Consider the following 24,606-nt stretch of genomic DNA (forward strand, 5'->3'; position numbering starts at 1 on the left):
TAAATTTAACCACGTGTTTCAATAACTACTAGATAATTTGGAATATGCTAGCATGTGATGTCATACTGTATATGATGTTCATTTTTTGTTATTTTTAGCTATAATTTTATAGTCAGCCCTTAAAGATTACTGAATTCAGCTACCAATAGTATGTTTCATAAATCTGGCATTGTGGGGCCCAGCGCAGTGGCTCACACCTATAATCCCAGCACTTTGGGAGGCCGAGGTGGGCGGATCACCTGAGGTTAGGAGTTCAAGACCAGCTTGGCCAACGTGGTGAAACCCCATCTCTACTAAAAATAGAAAAATTAGCCAGGCATGATAGCTAGTGCCTATAATCCCAGCTACTTAGGAAGCTGAGGCAGGAGAATCACTTTAACCTGGGAGGCAGAGGTTGCAGTGAGCCGAGATCACGCTACTGCACTCCAGCCTGGGCGAAAGAATGAGACTCCATCTCAAAAAAAAAAAAAAAAGGCATTGTGAAATAGTAGTTTTGAGACTAACTGAATATGGCACGGTGGCTCATACCTATAATCTCAGCACTTTGGGAGCCCAAGGTGGGCTGATCACCTGTGGTCAGAATTTGACACCAGCTTGGCTAATGTGGTGAAAACCTGTCTCTACTAAAAATATAAAAATTAGCCAGGCGTGGTGGCAAGTTCCTGTCATCCCAGCTACTTAGGAGGCTGAGGTAGGGAGAATTGCTTGAACCCAGGAACTGGAGGTTGTAGTGAGCCAAGATCACACCACTGCACTCCAGCCTGGGCAACAGAGCAAGACTCCGTCTCAAAAAAAAAAAAAAAAAAAGTAACCAACAAATGTTTGTGGCCATTTTATTCATCTCAGGCAGTTGATCTCTTAAAGACTTGTATTTCCACAAGGATACTGCTGCTTACCCTTAAAGATTATTTTCAGAAATACACACATTTTCCTCCCTCTGGTGGCTTTGTTCTCTTGCCTTCTACTATTCTAAGTGTGTTATATATGGAAACTTTTAATAAATGTTCACTTAAAATAGTGACCATGCAAGAGATACATTTACAACATGGTAACTATAGTTAACAGCAATGTGTTGTTTATTGAAAATCACCGAGAGAGTAGATTTTAAGTGTTTTCACCAGAAAAAATAAGTACGTGAGGTAATCCAATTCAATTGAACCACTGCACATATTTCAAACATAATAAATATATACAACTTTGTCATTTTAAAGAATACATTTTTAAAAAGTAATCACATTCAGAAATAGTAGTGACTGAGTCTGGGCTAGAATATTGAATTTAGTGTTCCGTCTTTCAGACTAGTGTTCTTTTCACAGGCATATCACCTGGCAAGTTGATGGTGTCACTGTATGTCACTATACTGTATTAAAATACAGAAATTCTGCTAGGCGCAGTGGCTCACGCCTCTAATCCCAGCACTTTGGGAGGCCGAGGCAGGCAGATCACGAGGTCAGGAGATCGAGACCATCCTGGCTAACACGGTGAAACCCCGTCTCTACTAAAATTACAAAAAATTAGCCGGGCGTGGTGGTGGGCACCTGTAGTCCCAGCTGCTTGGGAGGCTGAGACAGGAGAATGGTGTGAACCCGGGAGGCGGAGCTTACAGTGAGCCGAGATTGCGCCACTGCACTCCAGCCTGGGCGACAGACTGAGACTCCGTCTCAAAAAAAATAAAAAAGAAAAACCAAAACCAGAATTTCAGAGGTTTTTTTTGTTTGTTTTTTAAGATGAAATCTCACTCTGTCACCCAGGCTGGAGTGCAGTGGTGTGATCTCGGCTCACTGCAACCTCAGCCTCCTGGGTTAAAGCAATTCTCCTGCATCAGCCTCCCAAGTAGCTGGGATTATAGGTACTTGCCACCCCGCCCAGCTAATTTTTGTATTTTTAATAGAGTTGAGGGTTCACCATGTTGGGCAGGCTGGTCTCAAACTCCTGACCTCAAGTAATCCACCCACCTGAGCTTCCCAAAGTGCTGAGATTACAGGTGCGAGCCTGTAATCTCATTAAGAATATGTATATGTGGGCCAGGCGTGATGGCTCACACCTGTAATCCCAGCACTTTGGGAGGCCGAAGCGGGTGGATCACTTGAGGTCAGGAGTTTAAGACCACCCTGGCGAACATGGTGAAACCCCGTCTCTATTAAAAATACAAAAATTAGCCAAGCATGGTGGTGGGTGCCTGTAATCCCAGCTACTTGGGAAGCTGAGGCAGGAGAATTGCTTGAACCTGAGAGGTGGAGGTTACAGTGACCTGAGATCGCACCACTGCATTCCGGCCTGGGCAACAGAACAAGACTTGGTCTCAAAAACAAACAAACAAACAAACAAACATACAAAGAATCCATGTATGTTATGCATTTGACTATAAACAAATGGTAGTAAACTAGAATGAGTGTAATTTACTATTATGCCCTTTGCAGCAAATCCTAGTTCCCAGTACTGTGTGTTTATTTTACGAAGTCACAAGAGGATGAAGTTAGTACTCCTAACATTTTTATTCTAAGCTTTCCTACTATTGTACAACATTTGTATTTTACTAATATGCACTTTATGAAATGAACTGATTTTTTTTGGTATATTACATTATCAGAATATTTTAAATTAAAGTGGCTTCAGTAAGATTTCTAAAATAAAATTGAATTTTGGGTAACTTGGTGTTATTATTAAATTTTTGCTCTGAATGAAATGCGATTTTGAAAAAAAATTTCTATCTCTTCACTTTTTTTTTCTTTTTCCACTGGCAATAGCTGTAGTAGGACAGGACCTTGCTGGGAACCTTCAGTAAGTTGTCCTTTTCTTTGTCAAACTTTCCATCGGTCATCTATGCATGTCGTGGTGTCTACATCGTATTTCCAAGAATTTCTTAATGTCAGTCCTTGCCAGGGCTGACTTCATCTTGACTTGTACTTTACTAAGTGCATTGTCCTGGAAATTGTCCTTTGTGTCCCATGCCTGTGTCACTCAATGAATGCTTCCTTCACCAACACCTGAAATGGCCTTTTATAAAGATTTTTTTCTGGTTTTATTTTGTCTTTTGAATGAGTTTGACTTAAATGCCAAAACTATTTTGTTTTGTGGGACAGGATGTCAAGTAGAAATGACATACATCTTATCAGTTTTGGAATTGGTTCTTGAGAGCATCATTAACATTTTCATCTTATTGAGCACATATTATGGACATGGTATCATTTACATAATTAAGGCTTAAGTAAGATCCAAATTAAGTCCGTGGAATAGTTTATCTTGTTGTTTTGTTTCTTAAAAGTTTGTGCAAAAGCTGGCATTTTATGTTTAGCATACTAATTTTATGGAGGCATTATTTAATTTTATAGATGTAAAATTGAGAAATGTGTTTAATCCTTAATAACTATTTATGATATCCTGAAAATGAATTAACTTCTATTTCTTTGATTATGTATTCTTAGAAACGTAGTAGTGGCTGGGCGTGGTGGCACATGCCTATAATCCCAGCACTTTGGGAGGCCAAGGTGGGTGGATCCCCTGAGCCCAGGAATTTGAGAACAGCCTGGGCAACATGGCGATATCCCCCATGTCTACCAAAAATACAAAAGATGAACCAGGTGTGGTGGCATGCGTCAGTAATTCTGGAGGCTGACGCAGGTGAATCGCTTGAACTTGGGAGGCGGGAGGTTGCAGTGAGCCAAGATGGTTCCACTGCACTCCACCCTGAGTGACAGAGTGAGACCTGATCTCAACAACAACAAAAAAGAAAAGTAGTACTTTGTTTTTTTGATTTGTTTTTCTTTTTTTCTTCCCTCCTCCCCACACTTTGTTTCCTTTTATAGATGTTTTGAAGAAAACAGCTATTTTTGTAACCTCTGTAAGAAAGTAAGAAGTCTTTGTCTTAAATATACCTAACTTTCTACCAACTAGTCATTATATTGGAACAGAATTTTTATTTCTGAACAAAGGGTCATGATCAGATTGATCATCTCATGAATTAGCACCTCAGGAAGGCACCATTCAGATTTTAGTCTTAGAATTTGTCTAACACTTGTACAAAACAGCCCATTAAATACCATCTCCGCTAGGAGCCTCACAGGGCTTAGGAACATTCCTGCTGAAGGATAGCCACATAACCCACTTAGAATCTCCTTATTACAGTGTTATGGGAATATCAGGATACCATTCTGTTTTCAGTAATGGGTAGGAACAGAACATTACCTGATTTCTCAACTCTTGAGATCAAATATGATACCCAGTTATGTTATTTAAGTTGTATGAGATACTGATTTGCTAAATATCTGTTTGGATAAGTTTCTGAACTACATAGGGAGAAGTACAGAAATCATCCCTTTGATCTTATACCTTGAGAATTTACTTACTGAAGTTTATACTTTTTTCCTCATCTGACTACAAATTACTTCCACTACATACAAATTAGTATTTTGAAAGCCTTTTTATCATAATTTCATTATTAGGTTTATTTGTTTTTGTTTTTGTGGAGGGCAAGATTTTAAAATTTCTATTTTTTGAGAGAGCCTCACTCTGTTGCCCAGGCTGGAGTGTGGTGGTATGATCACGGCTCACTGCAGCCTCTGCCTCCTGGGTTCAAATGATTCTCCCACCTCAGCCTCTCGAGTAGCTGTGACTACAGGCGCACGCCACCACGCCTGACAAATTATTTTGTATTTTTAGTAGAGATGGATATTTCGCCATGTTGCCCAGGTTGATCTCAAGTTACTGGGGCCTCAAGCCATCCACCATCTTGTCCTCACAAAGTGCTGGGATTATAGGCGTGAGCCACCGCACCTGGCTGAATTTAAGGTGCTTTAGATACTCGATGTTCTTAGTACTTTATTGTTAACATTTTTTGTGTGTGTGTGTGACCGAGTCTTGCTCTGTCACCCAGGCTGGATTGCAGTGGCGCGATCTCAGCTCACTGCAACCTCTACCTCCCAGGTTCAAGTGATTCTCGTACCTCAGCCTCCCTAGTGGCTGGGGTTACAGGCTCCTGCCACCATGCCCGGCCCTTAAAATGTTATTTTTAATGCCACTTTATTAAGTTGATTAGATGATCATACCAGAAGAGTACACATACCAACAGCTGATATGTTTAACGTTTTATTCATAATATTACTTTGAAGATATTTTAAACTGTCAACAATGTTAGTATTATGTGTCTGCATGATATATTTTGTGTTTAAGGAAGAGGCATTATTTAAATATATTTTCCAAAAGTTTGACTTGGCAATGATGGCATTGAGGAGGTTTGAACAATGCATGAGTCCCAAGGGTAACTTTTTGATAAACATATTAATGACTAAATCTCTTTGGCCTTTTCATTTTTTCCTTAATTAAAAAGTGTGGATTGATTTTCTTTTTTATTTAAACCTCACTCACACTTTTAGGAAGTATTAATTCGATAACTTTATTTAAAAGTTATTATTTGTTGACTTTTTGACTCAGGCATTATTATATGTATAATGAAATGTAAATTTAACTTAGTTATCTTTCTTGTTTTTCAAGATAAGTTTCAAGATATCCTGCTTGTCTTTTTTTTTTTTTTCTTTTTCTTTTTGAGACCATCTCACCCTGTCACTCAGGCTAGAGTGCAGTGGTGCAATCTCGGCTCACTGCAACTGCTGCCTCCCGGGTTCAAGCAATCCTCAAACCTCAGCCTCCTGAGTAGCTAGGATTACAGGTGTGTGCCACCATGCCTGGCTGATTTTTTTTGTATTTTCAGTAGAGATGGGGTTTCACCATGTTGGCCAAGCTGGTCTCAAACTCCTGACCTCAAGTGATCTGCCTGCCTTGGCCTCCCAAAGTACTGGGATTGTAGGCAGGAACCACCGCACCTGTCTTTTTTTTTTTTTTTTTTTTTTTGTATTTATTTCAAAATATTCTTTGTTTGCATCCATGTTAAGTTTAGGTAGAGAATTCTGTTCTGCTGTTTGTTCTTTTGTTCTTTAATACTTTTACTTAAAATGTAGGAGATTTAAGGAGTTTTAAAAACCATTTTCAACATTATAATGTATACATATATAAAAACATTATAACAAAAGTTATATAATAGCCATTTAGAAATATTTCTGGATTTAGCTCAAATTGGTCTTTTGCTTGTTCTTATTTTCTTCCCCCGAGACAGAGTCTTGCTCTGCCACCCAGGCTGGAGTATAGTAGCACGATCTCGGCTCACCGCAACCTCTGCCTGCTGGTTTGCTTGTTCCTATACCCCACTGCTTACACATACCTTTTAAAATCTCTTTAGAAAAAAGTGGTTTCTCATGCTTAGATTCTAAAATTTTTCTTAATTTTCTAGGATAGTTTTTTAAAAAATCAACTTATAGGCTGGGCGCGGTGGCTCATGTCTATAATCCCAACACTTTGGGAGGCCAAGGCGGGCGGATCACAAGGTCAGGAGTTCTAGACCAGCCTGGTCAACATGGTGAAACCCCATCTCTACTAAAAATACAAAAATTAGCCGGGCGTGGTGGTGCGCGCCTATAGTCCCAACTACTCAGGAGACTGAGGCAGAAGAATCACTTGAACCCGGGAGGCGGAGGTCGCAGTGAACCAAATATCGAGCCACTGCACTCCAGCCTGGGTGACAGAGCTAGACTTCATCTCAAAACAAACAAACAAACAAAAAACAACTTACAAAATGAAAACCGAATAAACTTAAATTATAGTTCTGCAATTGTCATATACTGTTAGGCAACACTATGATTATGACTATTAATCATAGAGACCTTCAGTGGAAGAGTTAGAAACCACTCGTGTTTTTAACAGCAGAGCTGACGATTTTCCTTTAGGTGAGTAAAAAAAAATTTATTCTTAACATTTTGGTGCCAGATGAAGAACTTTCCCTATTTGTAACTTGTAGATTAACAGCCATGCAACAGAATGGAGTCCCAGCCACCCAGGAGAGGATGCAGTGGCTTCTTTTGCTGATGTTGGATGGGTAGCCAAAGAAGAAGGAGAATGTTCAGCAAGACTAAGGTTAGTTTGGAAGGCTATTAGAACTGAGATGCATTATCTGTTTTTTTAAAGAATGATATTATTTGCAGTACTTACTTTTAATAGCCTAATTTTATCTCTAGTAATGCACCCTCTTCTTTTTCTTGAATAGTCTTCTTTTCTATTTATTTTCCTTTTTATCTGAGAGGGTTTCGTTCTGTTTTTCAGGCTGGAGTGCAGTGGTGTGATCTTGCCTCACTGCAGCCTTGACCTCCCAGGCTCTTGTGATTCTCCCACCTTAGCCTCCCAAGTAGCTGGGATCACAGGCATGCACCACTAACCCCCGCTAATTTTTTTTTTTTTTTTTTTTTTTTGAGATAGAGTCTTGTTCTGTCACCCAGGCCCTAGTGCAGTGGCGTGATCTCGGCTCACTGCAACCTCCAACTCACTGGTTCAAGTGATTTTCCTGCTTCAACTTCCTGAGTAGCTGGGACCACAGGTGTGCGCCTCCATGCCCAGCTAATTTTTGGATTTTTAGTGGAAACGGGATGTCACCATGTTAGCCAGGCTGGTCTCGAACTCTTGACCTCAGATGATCCACCCGCCTCAGCCTCCCAAAGTGCTAGGATTACAGAGGTGAGCCACCACGCCCAGCCTATTTTTGTATTTTTTTTGTAGAGATGAGTTTTCACCATGTTGCCTAGGCTGGTCTGTTCATTTTCAAGACTTGGCTAGTATTTTTAAAGTTTTTAGAGACATGTAATTATGTCCTAAGTCCTCATGGACAGAATTCCTTGTCCTTCAGCAGTTTACATTCTAATATAAGAGACCAGAAAGAATGATCATTAATAATTTAGATAAGTACAGTAATTACAAAGGTCTCACTGGGGCAAAGGGATCCATCTGGATCATAGTAGAGAATTTTTGTGTAATTGGAGAATGTTTCCTAAAAATTTTGAGTCAAAAGGAGATTAAGAAGGAAATCAATTGATACTGTAAAGTCTACAAAGTAATTACAGATGGTCACTGCAGGATGAGAGATGTTCGGCAAGACTTCTCAGGAGGAAATGCTAGAGCTCCATCATGAGGCTGAGTGGGAGCCAAGTAAATGGAAGGCTGGTATTCCTGGAAGAGTAAAGAACTTGTTTTAAGGTAATACCAGGAGACATTGTGGCATGTTTGGGAACTGCCAGATGGCTCAGTGAGTCTAGAGAGCAGAAAAGAAGGATACACTGTAGGAGATGAGGATGAGAAGTAGGTTGAGGTTTAAAAGTCTTACACGTGACACTAAGAAACATAGAAAAGTTCACGTTTGTGGAAAGCAATATAGAACCTGAAAGCAGTGTGGAACCATGGAAGAAATTTGAGCACTAGTAAAACCAACGTGTAAACAGTATGAAGAATAGAAAAGAAGGCCGGGTGTGGTGGCTCACACCTGTAATCCCAGCACTTTGGGAGTCCGAGGAAGGTGGATCATGAGGTCAGGAGATCGAGACCATCCTGGCTAACACAGTGAAACCCTGTCTCTAATAAAAATACAAAAAAAAATTAGCCAGGCGTGGTGGTGCATGCCTGTAGTCCCAGCTTCACGGGAGGCTGAGGCAGGAGAATGGCTTGAACCTGGGAGGCAGAGCTTGCAGTGAGCCAAAATCACGCCACTGCACTCCACACTCCAGCCTGGGTGACAGAGCGAGACTCCGTCTCAAAAAAAAAAAAAAGAGCCAGACTAAGAGATAGACCAACTAGGAGATGATCAGAATTTAACTGAATTAAGAAACTGGCAGAAGAGGTTCAAAGTTAAATGAGATTCAGAATAATTAAAATGACATAGAATAATTAAAATGACATAGAAACTTATTAGATATGGAGATTAAGGAAGGAAGAGCCTACAGAGTCAGAGTCTAGTTATCCTAAATTCTCAGGTTTCCATCTAGGATAAATATAAGGATGGTAAAACAATTTTTTTTTTTTTTTTTTACCAGCAGCTGGTATTACAGGTGCCCGCCATGATGCCCAGCTAATTTTTGTATTTTTAATAGAGACAGGGTTTCACAACATTGGCCAGGCTGGTCTTGAACTCCTGACCCCAGGTGATCCACCTGCCTTGGCTTCTCAGAGTGCTGGGATTATAGGCATGAGCCACTGCGCCCAGCTGTAATTTATACGAATGTAGGAAAACAGATTGTTTTGGCTGAGGAGAATAAGAGAGGGCAGTCTAGTCTAGAATATATTATGTTTGAGTTTTCTGTGAGATATTCACCTTGATCTAGAAACAGTTTATGTGAATAGATATTGGTAAGGAAGGCCTATAGTCTATAATATTTAGATAGAATGGCTGAATATGAGAGTGCCCAAGAAGCATGTATAGAACGTGAAGAGCATTTGTACCTTGAGTGAAACCAGCATTTTGAAGTTAAAGGAAAGAAAAAGCCTCCTCCCCTGATCACCCTCCCTGCCCCCTGCCCCCCACCCAACCCATCACCCAAAGAGCAGCTAAGAGGCAGGAGAAGACCTGGTAGAGGGTATTGTTATGGAAGCAGAGGAGGTAGAGTTTTTATAGAAGAGGAGTGGTGATCAGTGTCAAATACTTAGAGGCTGAGTAAATAGAAAAACTAGCACGTTTCAATTTTGTTTTTCAGTTGGAAGATTATCATTGACTTTAGCAAGAGTAATTTCATTTGAGTGGTATTAGCTGGATAAAATAAGAATCAAATAATCCAAGAGCAAAGAAGGAACTTGATTTGAGTGACAAGTAGAAATAAGGACATAGCAGTAGATAAACACAGGGATTGCAGGATTAGCAGGTAAAGAGCCTTTCTTTTTTAAGATGTTTATTTTATTTAAACTTTTTATTTTGAGACAATTGTAGATTCTTCACATGTATAAGAAACAATACAGAGAAATTCCACATGCTTTTCACTCAGTCTCCTTCAATGGTAACATTCTGCAAAACTATAGTACAGTATCACAGCAGGGTATTGATGTTGATAAGGCAAGATGCAGGACATTTCCATACTACAGAGATCCTCCACTTGCCCTATTATGGCCACACGTACTTCTCTTCCATCCCCAACCTCAACTCCTTCTTAATGACTAGCACCTACTAATCTGTTCATTTTAACTATTTTATCATTTAAAGAATGTTAAATACATTGAATCATGTAATATGTAACCTTTTTTTTTTTTTTTTTTTTTTGAAACAGAGTCTCGCTCTGTCACCCAGGCTGGAGTGCAGTGATGCAATCTTGGGTTACTGCAACCTCTGCCTCCTGAGTTTAAGCAATTCTCCTGCCTCAGCCTCCCAAGTAGCTGGGGTTACAGGTATGTGCCACCATACCTGGCTAATTTTTGAATTTTTAGTGTATGCGGGATTTCACCATGTTAGCCAGGCTGGTCTTGAACTCCTGGTCTCAAGTGATTCATCTGCCTCGGCTTCACAAAGTGCTGGGATTACAGGCGTGAGCCACTGTGCCTGGCCAATGTGTAACCTTTTAGGACCGGCTTTTCTTTTTTGGAGGCAGAGACTCCGTCTGTCACCCAGGCTGGAGTGCAGTAGTGTGATCTCGGCTCACTGCAACCTCTGCCTCCCAGGTTCAAGCGATTCTTCTGCCTCAGCCTCCCAAGTAGCTGGAATTACAGGCGCTTGCTAATTTTTGTATTTTTAGTAGAGACGGGGTTTCACCATGTTGGCCAGGCTGGTCTTGAACTCCTGACCTCAGGTTATCTCCCTGCCTCAACCTCCCTAAGTGCTGGGATTACAGGCGTGAGCCACCGCGCCTGGCCAAACAAAGGCGTCTCTCCGAGCCAGAATCTAAGAATCTAACCAGCACCTAAGGATGGCCATAGGCGTGCACCTATAGTCCTCCGCTCTACCAGCTGAGCTGTTGAAGGGGGCGGGACTGGCTTTTTAAACTCAGCATTGTTCTCTGGCTGTTCATCTAAATTGTTGTGTGCATCAAGAACTTGATCCTTTTTAATTGCTCAGTAGTAGTCATTGGTATGGATGTATTACAGTTTGTTTAATCATACAGTAATTGATGGACATCTAGTTTGATTCCAGTTTTTGGCTGTTAAAGTTAGGATATAAACATTTGTGTATAGGTTTTTGAGTGACTATAAGTTTTCGTTTTTCTGAGATAAATGTCTTTGAGTGCAGTTGCTGGGTCAAATAGTAGTTACTTAGTTTTTCAAGAAACTGACAAACTGTTTTCTAGAGCCTATTTTACATCCCTTTGGCAGTATATGGCTAATTCAGTTTCTCTGCATTATTTCCTTAATAGCTAATGATGATAAACATCTTTTTATGCCATCTGTATATTGTTTCAGGTAAAACGTATCATGTCTTTTGCTCATTTTCTAACTGGGTATTTTTGAGATTTCTTTATATATTCTAGATATGAATCCTTGTCACATACATGGTTTATAAATATTTTCTCCTACTCTGTGGCTTGTCTTTTCATACATTTAATGGGGTCTTTCATGGAGCAAAAATTTTTCATTTTGATGAAGTCTAATTTATTTACTTTTTTATTGATCATGCTTTTGGTGTCAAATTTAAGAGCTCTTTGTCTAGCCCTAGATCCTGAGACTTCTTTTTCCCTAAGAGGTTTATAGTTTTATATTTTACATTTGAGTCCATGAATTTTTTTTTTTTTTTTCAGAAGAATCTGGCTCTGTCACCCAGGCTGGAGTGCAGTGGCACGATCAGCTCACTGTAACCTCTGCCTCATGGGCTCAAGCAATCCTCTCACCTTAACCTCCTAAGTAGCTGGGGTTATAGATATATGCCACCATGCCTGGCTGTTTTTTGTAAAGATGGGTTTTTGCCATGTTGCCTAGGCTGGTCTCAAACTCCTGAGCTCAAGCAATCCGCCCACCTTAGCCTCCTGAAGTGCTGGAATTACAGGTGTGAGCCACTGTGCCCAGCCTTAAATTTGTGATTCTTTTCAAGTTAATTTTTTCATACAGGTTGAACAACCCTAATTTGAAAATCCAAAATCAGAAGTGTTCCAAACTCCAAAAGAAAATAGAATTTAAAAAAAAAAAAAAAAACTTTTAGGTTCAGGGGTACATGTGCTGGTTAGTTACATGGGTAAATTGCATGTTATGGGTGTTTGGTGTACAGATTATTTCATCACCCAGGTAATAAGCATAGGACTCAATAGGTAGTTTTTTGATCCTCACCCTCCACTCTCAAGTAGGTCGTGGTATGTGTTGTTCCCTTCTTTTTTTTTTTTTTTTTGATACGGAGTTTCACTCTTGTTGCCCAGGCTGGAGTGCAGTGGCACGATCTCGGCTCACTGCGACCTCCACCTCCCGGGTTCAAGTGATTTTCATGCCTCAGCCTCCCAAGTAGCTGGGATTACAGATGTGCGCCACCACGCCCACCTAATTTTTGAATTTTTAGTAGAGACAGGGTTTCACCATCTTGGTCAGGCTGATCTCAAACTCCTGACAAAAGGTGGTCACCCACCTCAGCCTCCCAAAGTGCTGGGATTACAGGTGTGAGCCACTGCACCCAGCTGTTCCCTTCTTTTTGTCCATGTGCACTCAGTGTTTAACTCTCATTTGTAAGTGAGAACATGTGGTATTTGGTTTCTGTTCCTGTGTAAGTTTGCTTAGGATAATGGCTTCCAGTTCCATCCATGTTGCTGCAAAGGAATGATCTCCTTGTTTTTTTGTGACTGTGTAGTATTCCATGGTGTCTATCTACCACATTTTCTTTATGCAGTCTACCATTGATGGACATTTAGGTTGATTCCGTGTCTGTGCTGTTGCGAATAGTGCTGTGATGAACAGATGTGCAGAATGATTTATTTTCCTTTGGGTTATATACCCAATAGAGGGATTGCTGGGTCAAATAATAGTTCTCTTTTAAGTTCTTTGAGAAATCTTCACATTCCTTTCCACAGTGACTGAACTAATTTACATTCCCACCAGCAGTCTATAAGTATTCCCCTTCTCTGCAACCGTACCAGCATCTCAGGCAGTGGGCAGGGCCATAAAGCTCCCAAGCAATTATGTCCTTTGTCTTTGGAGTTCCTCGGCTTTCCCACGGAGCGTGTAGCTGCAATCCACCTCCTTCAAAGTGTCTGTGGATTCTCTGGCTTTCCTGGTATGTTCCTGCAGTAGTTCTTGGAGCAAAAGTTCACCATGTGGGTCTGTGCACGCTGCTCTGTTTGTCCAAGTGGGAGCCGCAAGTTAGTCCTGCCTGCTCTGTGCCATTTTCCCCAAATGGGACCTACCCTTCTGTGTTTATAACTTACAGTTTAAGTCCCTATAGAAACAAATTCTATTTAAGACTGTTCATATGTTGCAGTTTTTCTGCCTCTCATATTTATATTTGTATGAAAGCTGAAGCTCTTCAGTATATTTCTTATTTCTTCCTTGAAATTTATGTTGATAACATTTCTATAACAATTATTTATAATGTCATACTATTATGTCTCTGGGAAAACAGGATACATATGAGTCTTTCATAATTGGTTATTATAGAAATGATTTTTTTCAAATGCACTGAACTTCAGATTTTTATTTATAAACTAGAAGTACAGGCCGAGCACAGTGGCTTATGCTTATCATTTCAGCACTTTGGGAGGTCGAGGTGGGTGGGTTGCTTGACCCCAGGAGTTCAAGATGAGCCTGGGTAACATGGCAAAACTCCATCTCTACAAAAAATACCAAATACCAAAATTAGCTGGGTGTGGTGGTGCACACCTGTTGTCCTAGCTACCTGAGAGGCTGAGGTGAGAGGATTGCTTGAGCCTGGGAGGTCAACGCTGCAGTGAACCATGAATGCACCATTGCACTCCAGCCTCAGCGATGGATCGAAACGTGTCTTAAAAAAAAAAAGAAAAAAAGAAAAAAAAAGGGCAACATATTTCTATAAAATACAAGTATTCTACTTTGAGAAGAGAATTTTCAATAACATGAGAAAACTGTTAGTACAGTGGCATGCACAAAGTAAGGCCTCATTGTTTTTTCTCTTTTCTGTATACATTTTTTAATTAACAGAAGCATTGACATCCTGATAACTGATGATCAGTTATGAATATAACTGATAATCTCATCTAAGTTAAAGTGTTCTCTTTCATAGTAGTATTCTAAGGAGAATGTATAGTCTGTGAAAGGAAAATAAACCTTGGGACGCCCAAATAACTAAGCCAAAGGGAAAAGTCAAGCTAGGAACTGCATCAGGCAAACCTGCCTCCCAAAGCTTTGCATCACAGCAAAGCTGCCTCTGTAGCTATGTAAGATAACTACATTATCAAAAAGCTACATACCTCTCTTACAATTTGCCTGCTAGGAAATTCCTTGTGGGCCCCAAGATCTTTACCCTAAAACAGTTCTGCTAAATTTTTGCTGACAATGTGAATTGATAGTTTTCTTCACAGGTGTCGGAAAAGGACAGAACTCAAAAGTTATCCCGCTGCTCATCTGAAACAAATGCGTATCTGATTGCTTCCTCTGCCCTATGTTTATTTTATGTAAAAATGCAGATTCACTGAGCTAGAGGAATGCATAAGTGACTAGTCCTCTACCGCCCCTCACATGTGAACAGCTGATCAGAGACTTAAAAGAATGTAAACTTTTGTCTCTTATCTACTCCCACCTTTTAAAAATTCCTTCCTCTTTCTCTAATATCTGCCCATTCCCCTTTAAATACTGAAGCCCTCAAAATCATCTTTGGAGAAAGGCACTGATCTGTCTCCTAGGTGCACATCTTTAACCTTGGTAAAATAAACTTCTAAATTGTTTGAGAGCTGTCTCAGATACTTTTTGGTTTGTAAGTCTTTGGATAAATATACAGTATAACATTTGTACTGTATGATGAAGTTAAAGACTGTAATCTCTGAGACCTTTAGTTGACATCATAGATATTGTCATCAAGCGTTTGATTGCTTCCAAAGTAGAAGAGCAGCTAAGGAGCTTTGAAATATTTAAAGTTTAATTTGTTCATTCTATATTAATATATTAATTTCTAATTGTATCCAGTTCTTCTGTAGAGTGTCACGTACAATATCAAACTCATTTACTAAATAAAAATGTATGGGTTCATAGAACTTAAAAATGTTTCAGATAGCAGTTTTCCTTATCCTAGGATGTTTGCAATCTAATGAGGAAGATGAACATATTTATAGAAGTCTGTAATATAAGGATAGTGAATAAAGTGAGACTGAGGTGATGATATCCAGCTTGATTTTTCAAGTGTCAGCATTAAGTATAAGATGGAATGTGCTGTTTTTTAAGGAATGTCAGGGAAGATCCCCAAACTCATAGAGGATGACAGAGTAGCAAGAGTCTGTAGGAAATACTTAACAAGCAAGCAGGCCAGCTCCACAGCTCCAGAGGTGCAAAAGTAGGCCAGGAGACTCGGTGGATCAGAGCAATCAGAGCAAGGTTTCCTACTCACAGCACATCAAACTGCAGATGTTACTGGTTTCTATTTTATTCTTCATTACTTGACAGTAGACATGAACATACATTATTAAAATAGCATATTCAAGGAAGAAGGATTATTTTTGTTAAATACCACTTTTAGGAAGATCCAACTTCTGAAATATAAAACAACAGAAGGGTTGTGTTGAACAGAGCCTAGAACAGCTAATGAGGGAATCCCACTAGTTTTCTGGGTCTGTAGCCTACAACACTCCTGCCTGTTCCCACTGTAGATCCTCTCATAGATTGCTTCCACTGTCAAAATGATTTCCCATTCTAGTTGTCTTTATCCAGCTACTTGCCCACTTTGAAAAGATTGTTAGTTTTCTTTTCTTTTTTTTTTTTTTTTTTTGAGACAGAGTCTTGCTGTGTTGCCCAGGCTGGAATGTAGTGGCATGATCTTGGCTCATTGCAACCTCCACTTCCCGGGTTCAAGTGATTCTCTTGCCTCAGCCTCCCAAGTAGCTGGTATTACAGGTGCCCGCCAACACACCCAGCTAATTTTTGTACTTTACTTTAGTAGAGACGGAGTTTCACCATGTTGGCCAGGCTGGTCTTGAACTCCTGACCTCAAGTGATCTGCCTGCCTCAGATTAATAGTTTTCTACCCAACTTTGTATTTCAGGAAACTAAATTGCCGGGTTTTTTTTCTCCCTGGATTCTAAGACAATAGAGTATGGTTTTTTGTTTGTTTGTTTTTTTAACCTTCCTAGGTTGTTCTGTAAACTAAAAAGATGAGGGAGGGTCAGTAGAAATCATTTTGGGAACAGGGCACATCTAATTTAAAACTGTGTCAGATTTTGAGTTTCCCTTAACTGTGAGATGAGGGAAAGGACCCCAGAGGTGTATTATATTTAACTTAGGGTTCTTCAATATGGATGATGGAGCTAAAAAGGCCTTTGCATTTATGTAAATTGTGCTACAAAAGTGGCTTCCCTTGACAGTAACATGGAAAAAAGAGAACTAGATAATTCAGTGTAGTGTTATTCTAAGTAAGAACCTGTGTGCCTTAGGGAATTTTGGACCCAATATAAACAAAATATGACCAAAACGAACAAACAAAACCAGTAGAAATCTCCCTAGCAGAAATTGGTATCTAGAAAATGGTTTTAAGAAACATCAGTTAACTGTTAAAAGTTTAAGGTAATGGAAAAAAAAAAGGAAAGGGAAGGAAGAAATATCAGGCCTGCACAATATAATCCCAACACTTTGAGAGACTTGAGGCCAGGAGTTCATGACCAGCCTGGGCAACATTGTGAGACCCTGTCTCTTAAAAAAAAAAAAAAAAAAAAAAAAAAGAAAGAAAAGAAAAAAATTAGCCAGGCATGGGTGGCACGCACCTATAGTCCTAGCTACTCAGGAAGCTGAGGCAGGAGGATCACTTGAGCCTAGGAGTTGGCGGTGTGGGTAACAGAGTGAGATCCTATCTCAAAAAAAGAGAAACATCACCCTTTGGCTGTTTATCTTCTGCTTTTGGTACATCCATGCTTGATGTCTCTGTTATTTTATTTTATTTTTTGAGATGGAGTCTTGCATTGTCATCCAAGCTGGAGTGCAGTGGCGTGATCTCGGCTCACTGCAACTGCCACTTCCCAGGTTCAAGTGATTCTTGTGCCTCAGCCTCCCTAGTAGCTGGGATTATAGGCGCCTGCCACCATACTCAGCTAATTTTTGTATTTTTAGTAGAGACATGGTTGCACCCTGTTGGCCCAGGCTGGTCTTTAACTCTGGACCTCAGGTGATCCACCCTCCTCAGGCTCCCAAAGTGTTGGTATTACAGGCGTGAGCCACCCCGCCTGGCCTCTTTGTTATTTCTGTTTTTGTATTTGTTTTTATTTCTTAAAATTTCTCTGAATTACAGAAATTCTTGAAAGAATCTATCTCTTATTTTGGATTTATTCTGTCTTTGTATTCTAGTTCTTAATAGCCCTCTGTTCTTAAGGATGGCAAAACAGATTGGTTTTAAGAATGAATGGTTTGTTGACTGTCTTAAAAAAAAAAAAACGCAGGACTCTGTGGCTCATGCTTGTAATTCAAGTACTTTGGGAGGCCAAAGCTAAAGGATCCTTTGAACCCCAGAGTTATACCAGCCTGGGCAACATAGGGAAACCCTATCTGGGCTCTTAAACCTTCACAGGTCCTATAATTACTTTGTTTGAGCCCATAAATATTAAAGTATTTCACATAAGGAAATGCTGAATTATATAATTAAAGATAGAAAAATAGTATAACGTACAGTTCTTCACTGTTAATTAAATTGTCTTACCAAAGGTCCTAAACTTTTTTGTTCTTACCCTGGCACAATAGTGTTCAAGATTAAAGAGTAATTTGTCCTTTATTTTCAGTAAAAAAAGCAAAAAGATAAAAATTCATCATGGAAGCTATGGGGAGATAGAGAAAGTTAATCTTTTTTTTTTTTTAAACACTGTAGTTTCTGCTCAGTATTTATTAATTTTCTCTTACAGTTTATTTTGCCTTGAAGATGTTTTAAAGAAAGTAAGCTGTTCAAATATGCCTTGCAATTGCTGTCTTAATCTAGTGTGTCATATTATCTTGTTCCAATTCTGGAACAAGATTATTGAAGGGTCAGTGTTCATAGAATTTGAAGACTGGCTTACTTGAATGATAACATTTTAAAACAAACTTGTAAGAATTTAATACTTTGGATCCTTTAATGTCTAGGAGAATTTTAGGGGAAGGAGGATATAATCTTTACTGATGTGGCCACTGGTTTTTAAATAAACAGTACTATAATATCATTTTTTATTTATCAGTAACAAAGGTTCTGGTATCCAACATTTATTTTCTGTATATAGGCTGCATGAATCCTCTGTACTTAATATGAAAACAATCATCCACATTTCTATTCACAGATATGAATATATTCATTCTTTCAGGTAGGTTTGGTAAACAAAGCAAAATTTTGCTTTGCGGAAATGCGAAGACGGTAGGGGTCTAGAGATACATATTTCTCCACAGGTTCTATTCTTCTCTCTTCTCAGTTCCACTTCCATTTGTTGTCACTTCCAGATACCCCCACCCCTGACACCCATTGGCCATGGCGCATGTCCTCTGTCCTGAGAACACTGCATCTGATTGCTCTCTTCCTCTAAACTCACATGGTTACTACTCCTGTTCTTTCTTTCTCCACTACAGTTTTGAATAAGTGTACTACTTTATTTCTACATTTATTTGAGAATGCTACATTTTGCATAGATCTGGTTTTAAAACTAGAATTTTATCACTCCTACCATCCTACCTACCTGCATTTCCTTTAGTTCTTTCAAGAAATAGTTAAAAAGTCACTATTGTTCAGTGTTATTAAACCCAAAACATTACCAAGAATATATATGAAGAAGCATATTAAGAATATATTATGTTGTTATATGTAATTTAATGTAAATATAAATGCTCCCTACCTCCTCAATGGTTCATTCGGTAAATTGACTAATTTTTATTTACTCGTAACTTAATGTATTTGTTGTATAGAACTATTTAGCAAAATTATTTGCGCTACTCTGTGAAGGAGAGGTAGAGATCAGAATTTAGCCAGGTGTGTCAACAAAGAGTCAAAGTTTTAACGACTTATTAAAAGTATTTTCCTTATTGTAGGTTGGTTAGAGCACATACATCTAATCTACAACTTCTGTAACATATCTTTCAGTGTATTGATGGATATATTTTATCAGAGTATTGGTACTGTTCTTCATGGGAGTTTTTTCCTTTGCTTAATCTTCCTGTACCGCTTCCCCCCACCCCCTGTCGCCCAGGCTGGAGTGCAGTAGCATAAATACAGCTCACTGCAGCCTCATCCTCCTGGGCTCAATCAGTTCTCTTGCCTCAGCTTCTGAGTAGCTGGCACCCCAGGTACATGCCACCACACCTGGCTAGTTTTAAAATTTTTTGCAGAGATAGCGTCTTGCCTTGTTACCTAGGCTGATCTTGAACTCCTGAGCTCAAGCAGTCTTTCTACCTTGGCCTCCCAAAGTGCTGGAATTACAGATGTAAGCCACTGTGCCCAGCCTAATCTTCCTGTACTTAAAAAAACAAAAAACAACAACAAAAAAAACTTTTTTCTCATTGTTGGGGCTACGAAAGCAAACAGTAATTGAAACCTTGTGAGCCAAACATTTCCCTATCCCACAAATATTCCAGATTTTAAAAGTTGATATTATAGTTGCTAGGTAAGAACGAGGACATTTTGTATTGTATTGTTCTGAGGCAGAGTCTTGCTCTCTTGCCCAAGGTGGAGTACAGTGATGCAATCATGGTTCATTGCAGCCTTAACCTCCCGGGCTCAATCAATCCTCCCATCTCAGTCTCCCTAGTAGCTGGGACTACAGGCTTGAGCCAGCATGCCCAGCTAGTTTTTGTGTTTCTTTGTAGAGAAGGGGTTTCGCCATGTTGCCCAGGCTGGTCACAAACTCCTGGGCTCAAGTGATGCTCCTGCCTTAGCCTCCCAAAATGGTAGGATTACAGCCGTGAGCCACTGCGCCAAGCCTAGAGCAAGGATATTTATATTCCAGATCTTTTTGTTTAATAAAAATGTGTCAGGCAAAAAGCAGTTTGCAAGCTTCCTTTATGTATGGTAAATTCATTAATATGGTGTAAAAATTAGGTATGAAGAAAAATACCCGAATTCAGTGCAAAATACCAAAACCTAAGCATCCCAGGATTCCCCTTTCAATACACAAGGTAGAATGAAGAAGAATTTTCACAACTGTCAAGCAAAAATAAAACACCAATATCCATTTAAAGGAAAATTAAAGTAGAATTTAATATTGAAATGTCCTAACAGTTACGATTATGTTTGAAGCTGAAAGAGAAGCCCAAAAGAATGGTGCCTTATACAATGGGAGTTTGTATTTTTCTCTCAAGATAGTTTATTTCTCTCAAATCAGCAACATCCAAGGTTAGGTAGGCTAGAGCTGATAGAGGCCCTACAGCATCATCAGGGACCCAGCCAGGCTCTGCCATCTGTAGCATTGACTTCCATATCCTGATTAGCGTATGGCCCTGTGTGACTCTAAAACATCACCTTGCACTCAAGACTCTCAGCATGAGGAAAGGGAACTGGGGCTAAAATGGAAATGACTTTTCCATTGAGTCACCTCCCTTCAAGTGGCCTCCTAGATGCCTCATCAACATTCTGCCTACAATCTTGTTAGCCACACGAAGTCCCATGGCCACATAAAACTGCAAGGGAAACCGGGAAATGTCATCCTTTAGCTGGGCACATTGCTGCCCTGAAATAAGGATTTCTTTCTTTCTACTCCTTTTTTTGGTGGTAATTTTTACAAAAGAGAAAAGAAGCGTGCTTGTTGGAGTGACCAGCATTAGGGCAATCTTTGTCCCTAATGCATGCTGTGCACTGGAGCAAGCCTTAATTAGCACCTGGTCCATGCCCTGGGTGAGGGTTACTTAGATTTTGGCTTTAGCTTGCCTTTTAGTGTAGGCTTGTAGCAGGGCCAGTCAGAGATTCTTCACCTTAGGGCCATGACTTCTGAAACTATATGAGCCGAATTTTATGAGAAGTGTGTCTGATCAATTACCTGGGAAAATCAAATTTTCAAAGGAATCTGTGACTGTGAAACCATATGAGCATGATGTGTTAATGTTGATTGAGAGTGAGGAGAAGGAAGTCAGTTGTGGGCTCTTTTCTCATCTTTGAAACCCCACAGTCAAGGCATTCCTTCATTCTTTTCCCATGCATTCTTGAGTATGCTGAAGAGGGCAATCCTGGTGAAATCATTCAACCATTCCCAGTGTTGTAAAGTAGTGATAAACTAATGTGGTTAAAGTCTGACTGGAAATGGGCAGATTTCTTCCTTATAGTGTATCCCTATCCAGGTTATGGATATTTCAAAAAATATTAAGTTTTTGAATTAATGTTAAGTCACACTAATACATTTTTCATAGAAAAATTGTAACATTAATAGCATGAAAAAACTTCGTAAATCTCAGTTTCAGTGTTGAGTCTTCCACACACTAACTACATGATACTGAGCCTGTATCCTCAGTCATAAAATAATAGTGTCTGCCCCACGGTGTTTAAATTAAACATGGTGACAGAGAGGAAAGCCCCAGCCTTATGTCTGACAGCGAGGTTACATTTAATGGCAGTTCCCCATCTCTTTCAGCAACTTTCAAACAAAAGAGCCTTTTCCCAAATGATACAGCACTAGGGCCTTGGGTTTACTGCTCCCAAGATAGTTTCGTCTAGATTTGGGAACTATAAATGTAATTACTTCCTGTCCTTGTGTAGAGAGCTCTTTTGGTATTATAGGGTTCTAAATGACTATAATATCGAGACAGTATGCAGGAGTTTTTTGAGGACACAGATTTTTGAAGGGTGCAGGTATAAGGGAAAACTAAGACTATGATTGTTTTCTGGAGGGAATGAATTTAAGATAGAAAAGGGCTTAAAGGGGGATGCAGGCTGGGAAAACTTCATTGTAGAACATAAGAGGAAATGGATAAGTATATAAACTGACAATTGAAAAGAAATACAAATTTTTTTCTCAACCCTCAACTTCATTTGGAGCTACCTCAGGTGCTACACGTGAATTTTTTTTTTTAACCCAAATAATGAAACCATCTAATATAGCTGCTGCATAGGTTCAGTGATAATGATTCCTTTTTCTCCTTTTAGCTTTTGATGCTGTATTTTGTCTACATTGTTATCATGTGTCTTGCAATTTGATGTATTCTGTCATACATGGAAAACACTGACATTGATGTGTAGACACCAGGACCCTGGGGAAAGGCTGATAGATCACTGATTTGATTTTGTTGCCAGATATAGCTAGTAATTAGCTTACCACTTTGAAGAGCATAAAAAGTTTCTTCTTAGTTCAAATCAAAAGAAAATGTGAATTAGCAAAAACTTTGCTAAAATCTGTGATGGAGTTGGTCTGTGCATATTATGCAGAGATTGACTAAGAAAAATAATGGCAGCAAGAACCGCAGCTGTGGTATGTAGCTACATAAGGTTGACAAATGCTTTGCTCTTTTTGTCCTTACATGAAGGGACTCATGTAAGATCAGCCTGAAAAGAGGTTGTTGGGTGTTAATGTGGATACACTGTCAGGTGAGGATAGTGTTTCACATTCTCTTACAAAGCCTATGACAATCCACCTTATGTCTTCCTTGCAGGACAGAGGTCAGATCAAGGCCACCCCTTCAGGATGACCTTCTTTTCTTTGAGAAGGCCCCAAGCAGACAGATTTCCTTACCAGACTTGTCTCAAGAAGAGCCTCAGCTGAAGACCCCAGCACTGGCAAACGAGGAAGCACTGCAGAAGATTTGCGCTCTCGAAAATGAACTTGCTGCTCTCAGAGCTCAGATTGCCAAAATTGTGACCCAGCAGGAGCAGCAAAATCTCATTGCAGGTCTGTAAGTCCTACATTTGTTAGTTTAACTTGCAAACTAGAAGTTAGGAGAATGCCACTTAACTTCTAAATTAATTAGTAAGTAACAACTATTGGGGTTCTTAGAAAACCAGGTGTGGGCCGGGTGCAGTGGCTCATGCCTGTAATCCCAGCACTTTGGGAGGCTGAGGCAGGCGGATCATGAGGTCAGGAGATCGAGACCATCCTGGCCAACATGGTGAAACCTCGTCTCTACTAAAAATACAAAAGTTAGCTGGGCGTGGTGGTGTGTGCCTATAGTCCCAGCTACTTGGGAGCCTGAGGAAGGAGAATCTCTTGAACCCGGGAGGTGGAGGTTGCAGTGAGTCAAGATCATGCCACTGCACTCTAGCCTGGCGACAGAGCAAGACTTCATCTTAAAAAACAAAACAAAACAAAAAACCCAGGTGTCAGTCCTTCTCTAAACCAGGTTAGGTTTAGATGGTGTTCATTTTGAACAATCTTGGTGCTGTCAGAGAAGATTACTAGGAAGTATCTTTTGGAAAACACTGAAATTCATACAGTTGAATCGCTATATAGTGGATGCTTTCCTTTCTAATGGGAAACTTAGTTGTCTAGGATAATGGCACCAACCATATCAGACATAAGGTAATGCCATGGGTTGCCGTCTGCTTAGTGAAAGAAGCCTGGGTTTTTGTGTGGTATGTGTTAGACTGAGTGGTGTTTATTACCTGCATGTCTTGAGGCAAGCACTTGATATCTCACCTCCCTTTACTGCTCTAAAAATGGGGATAATAGTACCTATGTTACTGAGTTATTGTGAGAATAAATGTGGAAAGTATATAAAATGCCTTTAACACACAGCAGCTATTTAATAGTTATTCTTCCTTTTGCACAGAGTAGAACCTGAATTCAAGTCTTCTGGTCTAACACCGTTGGGTTTATTAGTGTGACATTCTCACATTGGGGAGGAAACTGTAGCCTTGAAATCCTAGCCCACTAATCTATTGGCAAGTAGAGGTTATTTTCCTATTGTTGTTTCCAAGGCCTGGCAAGCCTCAGTATTAACCAGCTCTGTTGGATAAGGACAATTAATTACCCTGCCTCTGAGCCACTTGGCTTATACTTCTGGAGTTTAACGTAATCCAGCATGGAAACCTCATTTGACCTGGGCATGGCAAAGGTGGGTGGGGATGAAGGCACTCTGGGCGCTGATGCTGGACTGTGCTTACCCATGTAACTTGCTAAAATCCTCCAGTCCTACCTTTTTCTTGTCTTCAATTGATTTTTCCTTTTTCTTTACCTCCCTCTTCTGGCCAACTGGGAAAGTGCTACCATAAAATTTTGAAGTTCTATTTATGAGCTGAGACTTTTGAGTAAAAATCTTTTACATCAACACCTCCCCAGTCAAACTAGTTCACCCAATAAACAACTTTCTAACCTCCAGTTATGCAGAAAGAGGATTTTTAGGTCCTTACTTCATTTCCATAACTCTTATCTTAGTTACTTCTTGTTTTAGAGACAGGGTTTCACTGTGTTGCTCAGGCTGGTCTTGAACTCCTGAGCTCAAGCGACCTGCCTGCCTTGGCCTCCTAAAGTGCTGGGATTACAGGTGTGAGCCACTGAGCCCAGCCCAGTACAGGCTTTTAATGCTTAATAAGTCTTATATGAAAATAAAATGAGTCACAAATTTGTCAGAGTTTCCTCAAATCATTGAAATAGTACTAAATTGTCAAACTGTATGTATTGAAGATAGAGTCGTTTTTGCAGTACTTTGTTTTATATTTCTCTTAAAAGTGATTACAAACCGTGCTACAGTCAAACTTGAACATTTGATATCACAAAAAACACCTCTGTTAAGTTAAATAGAAATTTT

General features: G+C 39.7%; 1 protein-coding gene across 3 annotated transcripts in view; it reads left to right on the plus strand.

Moving 5' to 3' along the window:
* Positions 1 to 24,606, plus strand: part of MTFR1 (mitochondrial fission regulator 1) — a 71,001-nt gene that overhangs the window by 42,606 nt on the left and 3,789 nt on the right. For all 3 annotated transcript variants that reach the window (XM_005563439.4, XM_045398337.2, XM_005563435.5), the window contains 2 exons: positions 6,848 to 6,963; positions 22,516 to 22,751. In XM_005563439.4, coding sequence (XP_005563496.3) covers positions 6,848 to 6,963; positions 22,516 to 22,751 — 352 coding nt within the window. The remainder of the gene's footprint in view (positions 1 to 6,847; positions 6,964 to 22,515; positions 22,752 to 24,606) is intronic.

Source organism: Macaca fascicularis, chromosome 8 (genome assembly GCF_037993035.2).
Source record: "Macaca fascicularis isolate 582-1 chromosome 8, T2T-MFA8v1.1".
Taxonomy (NCBI): Eukaryota; Metazoa; Chordata; class Mammalia; order Primates; family Cercopithecidae; genus Macaca; species Macaca fascicularis.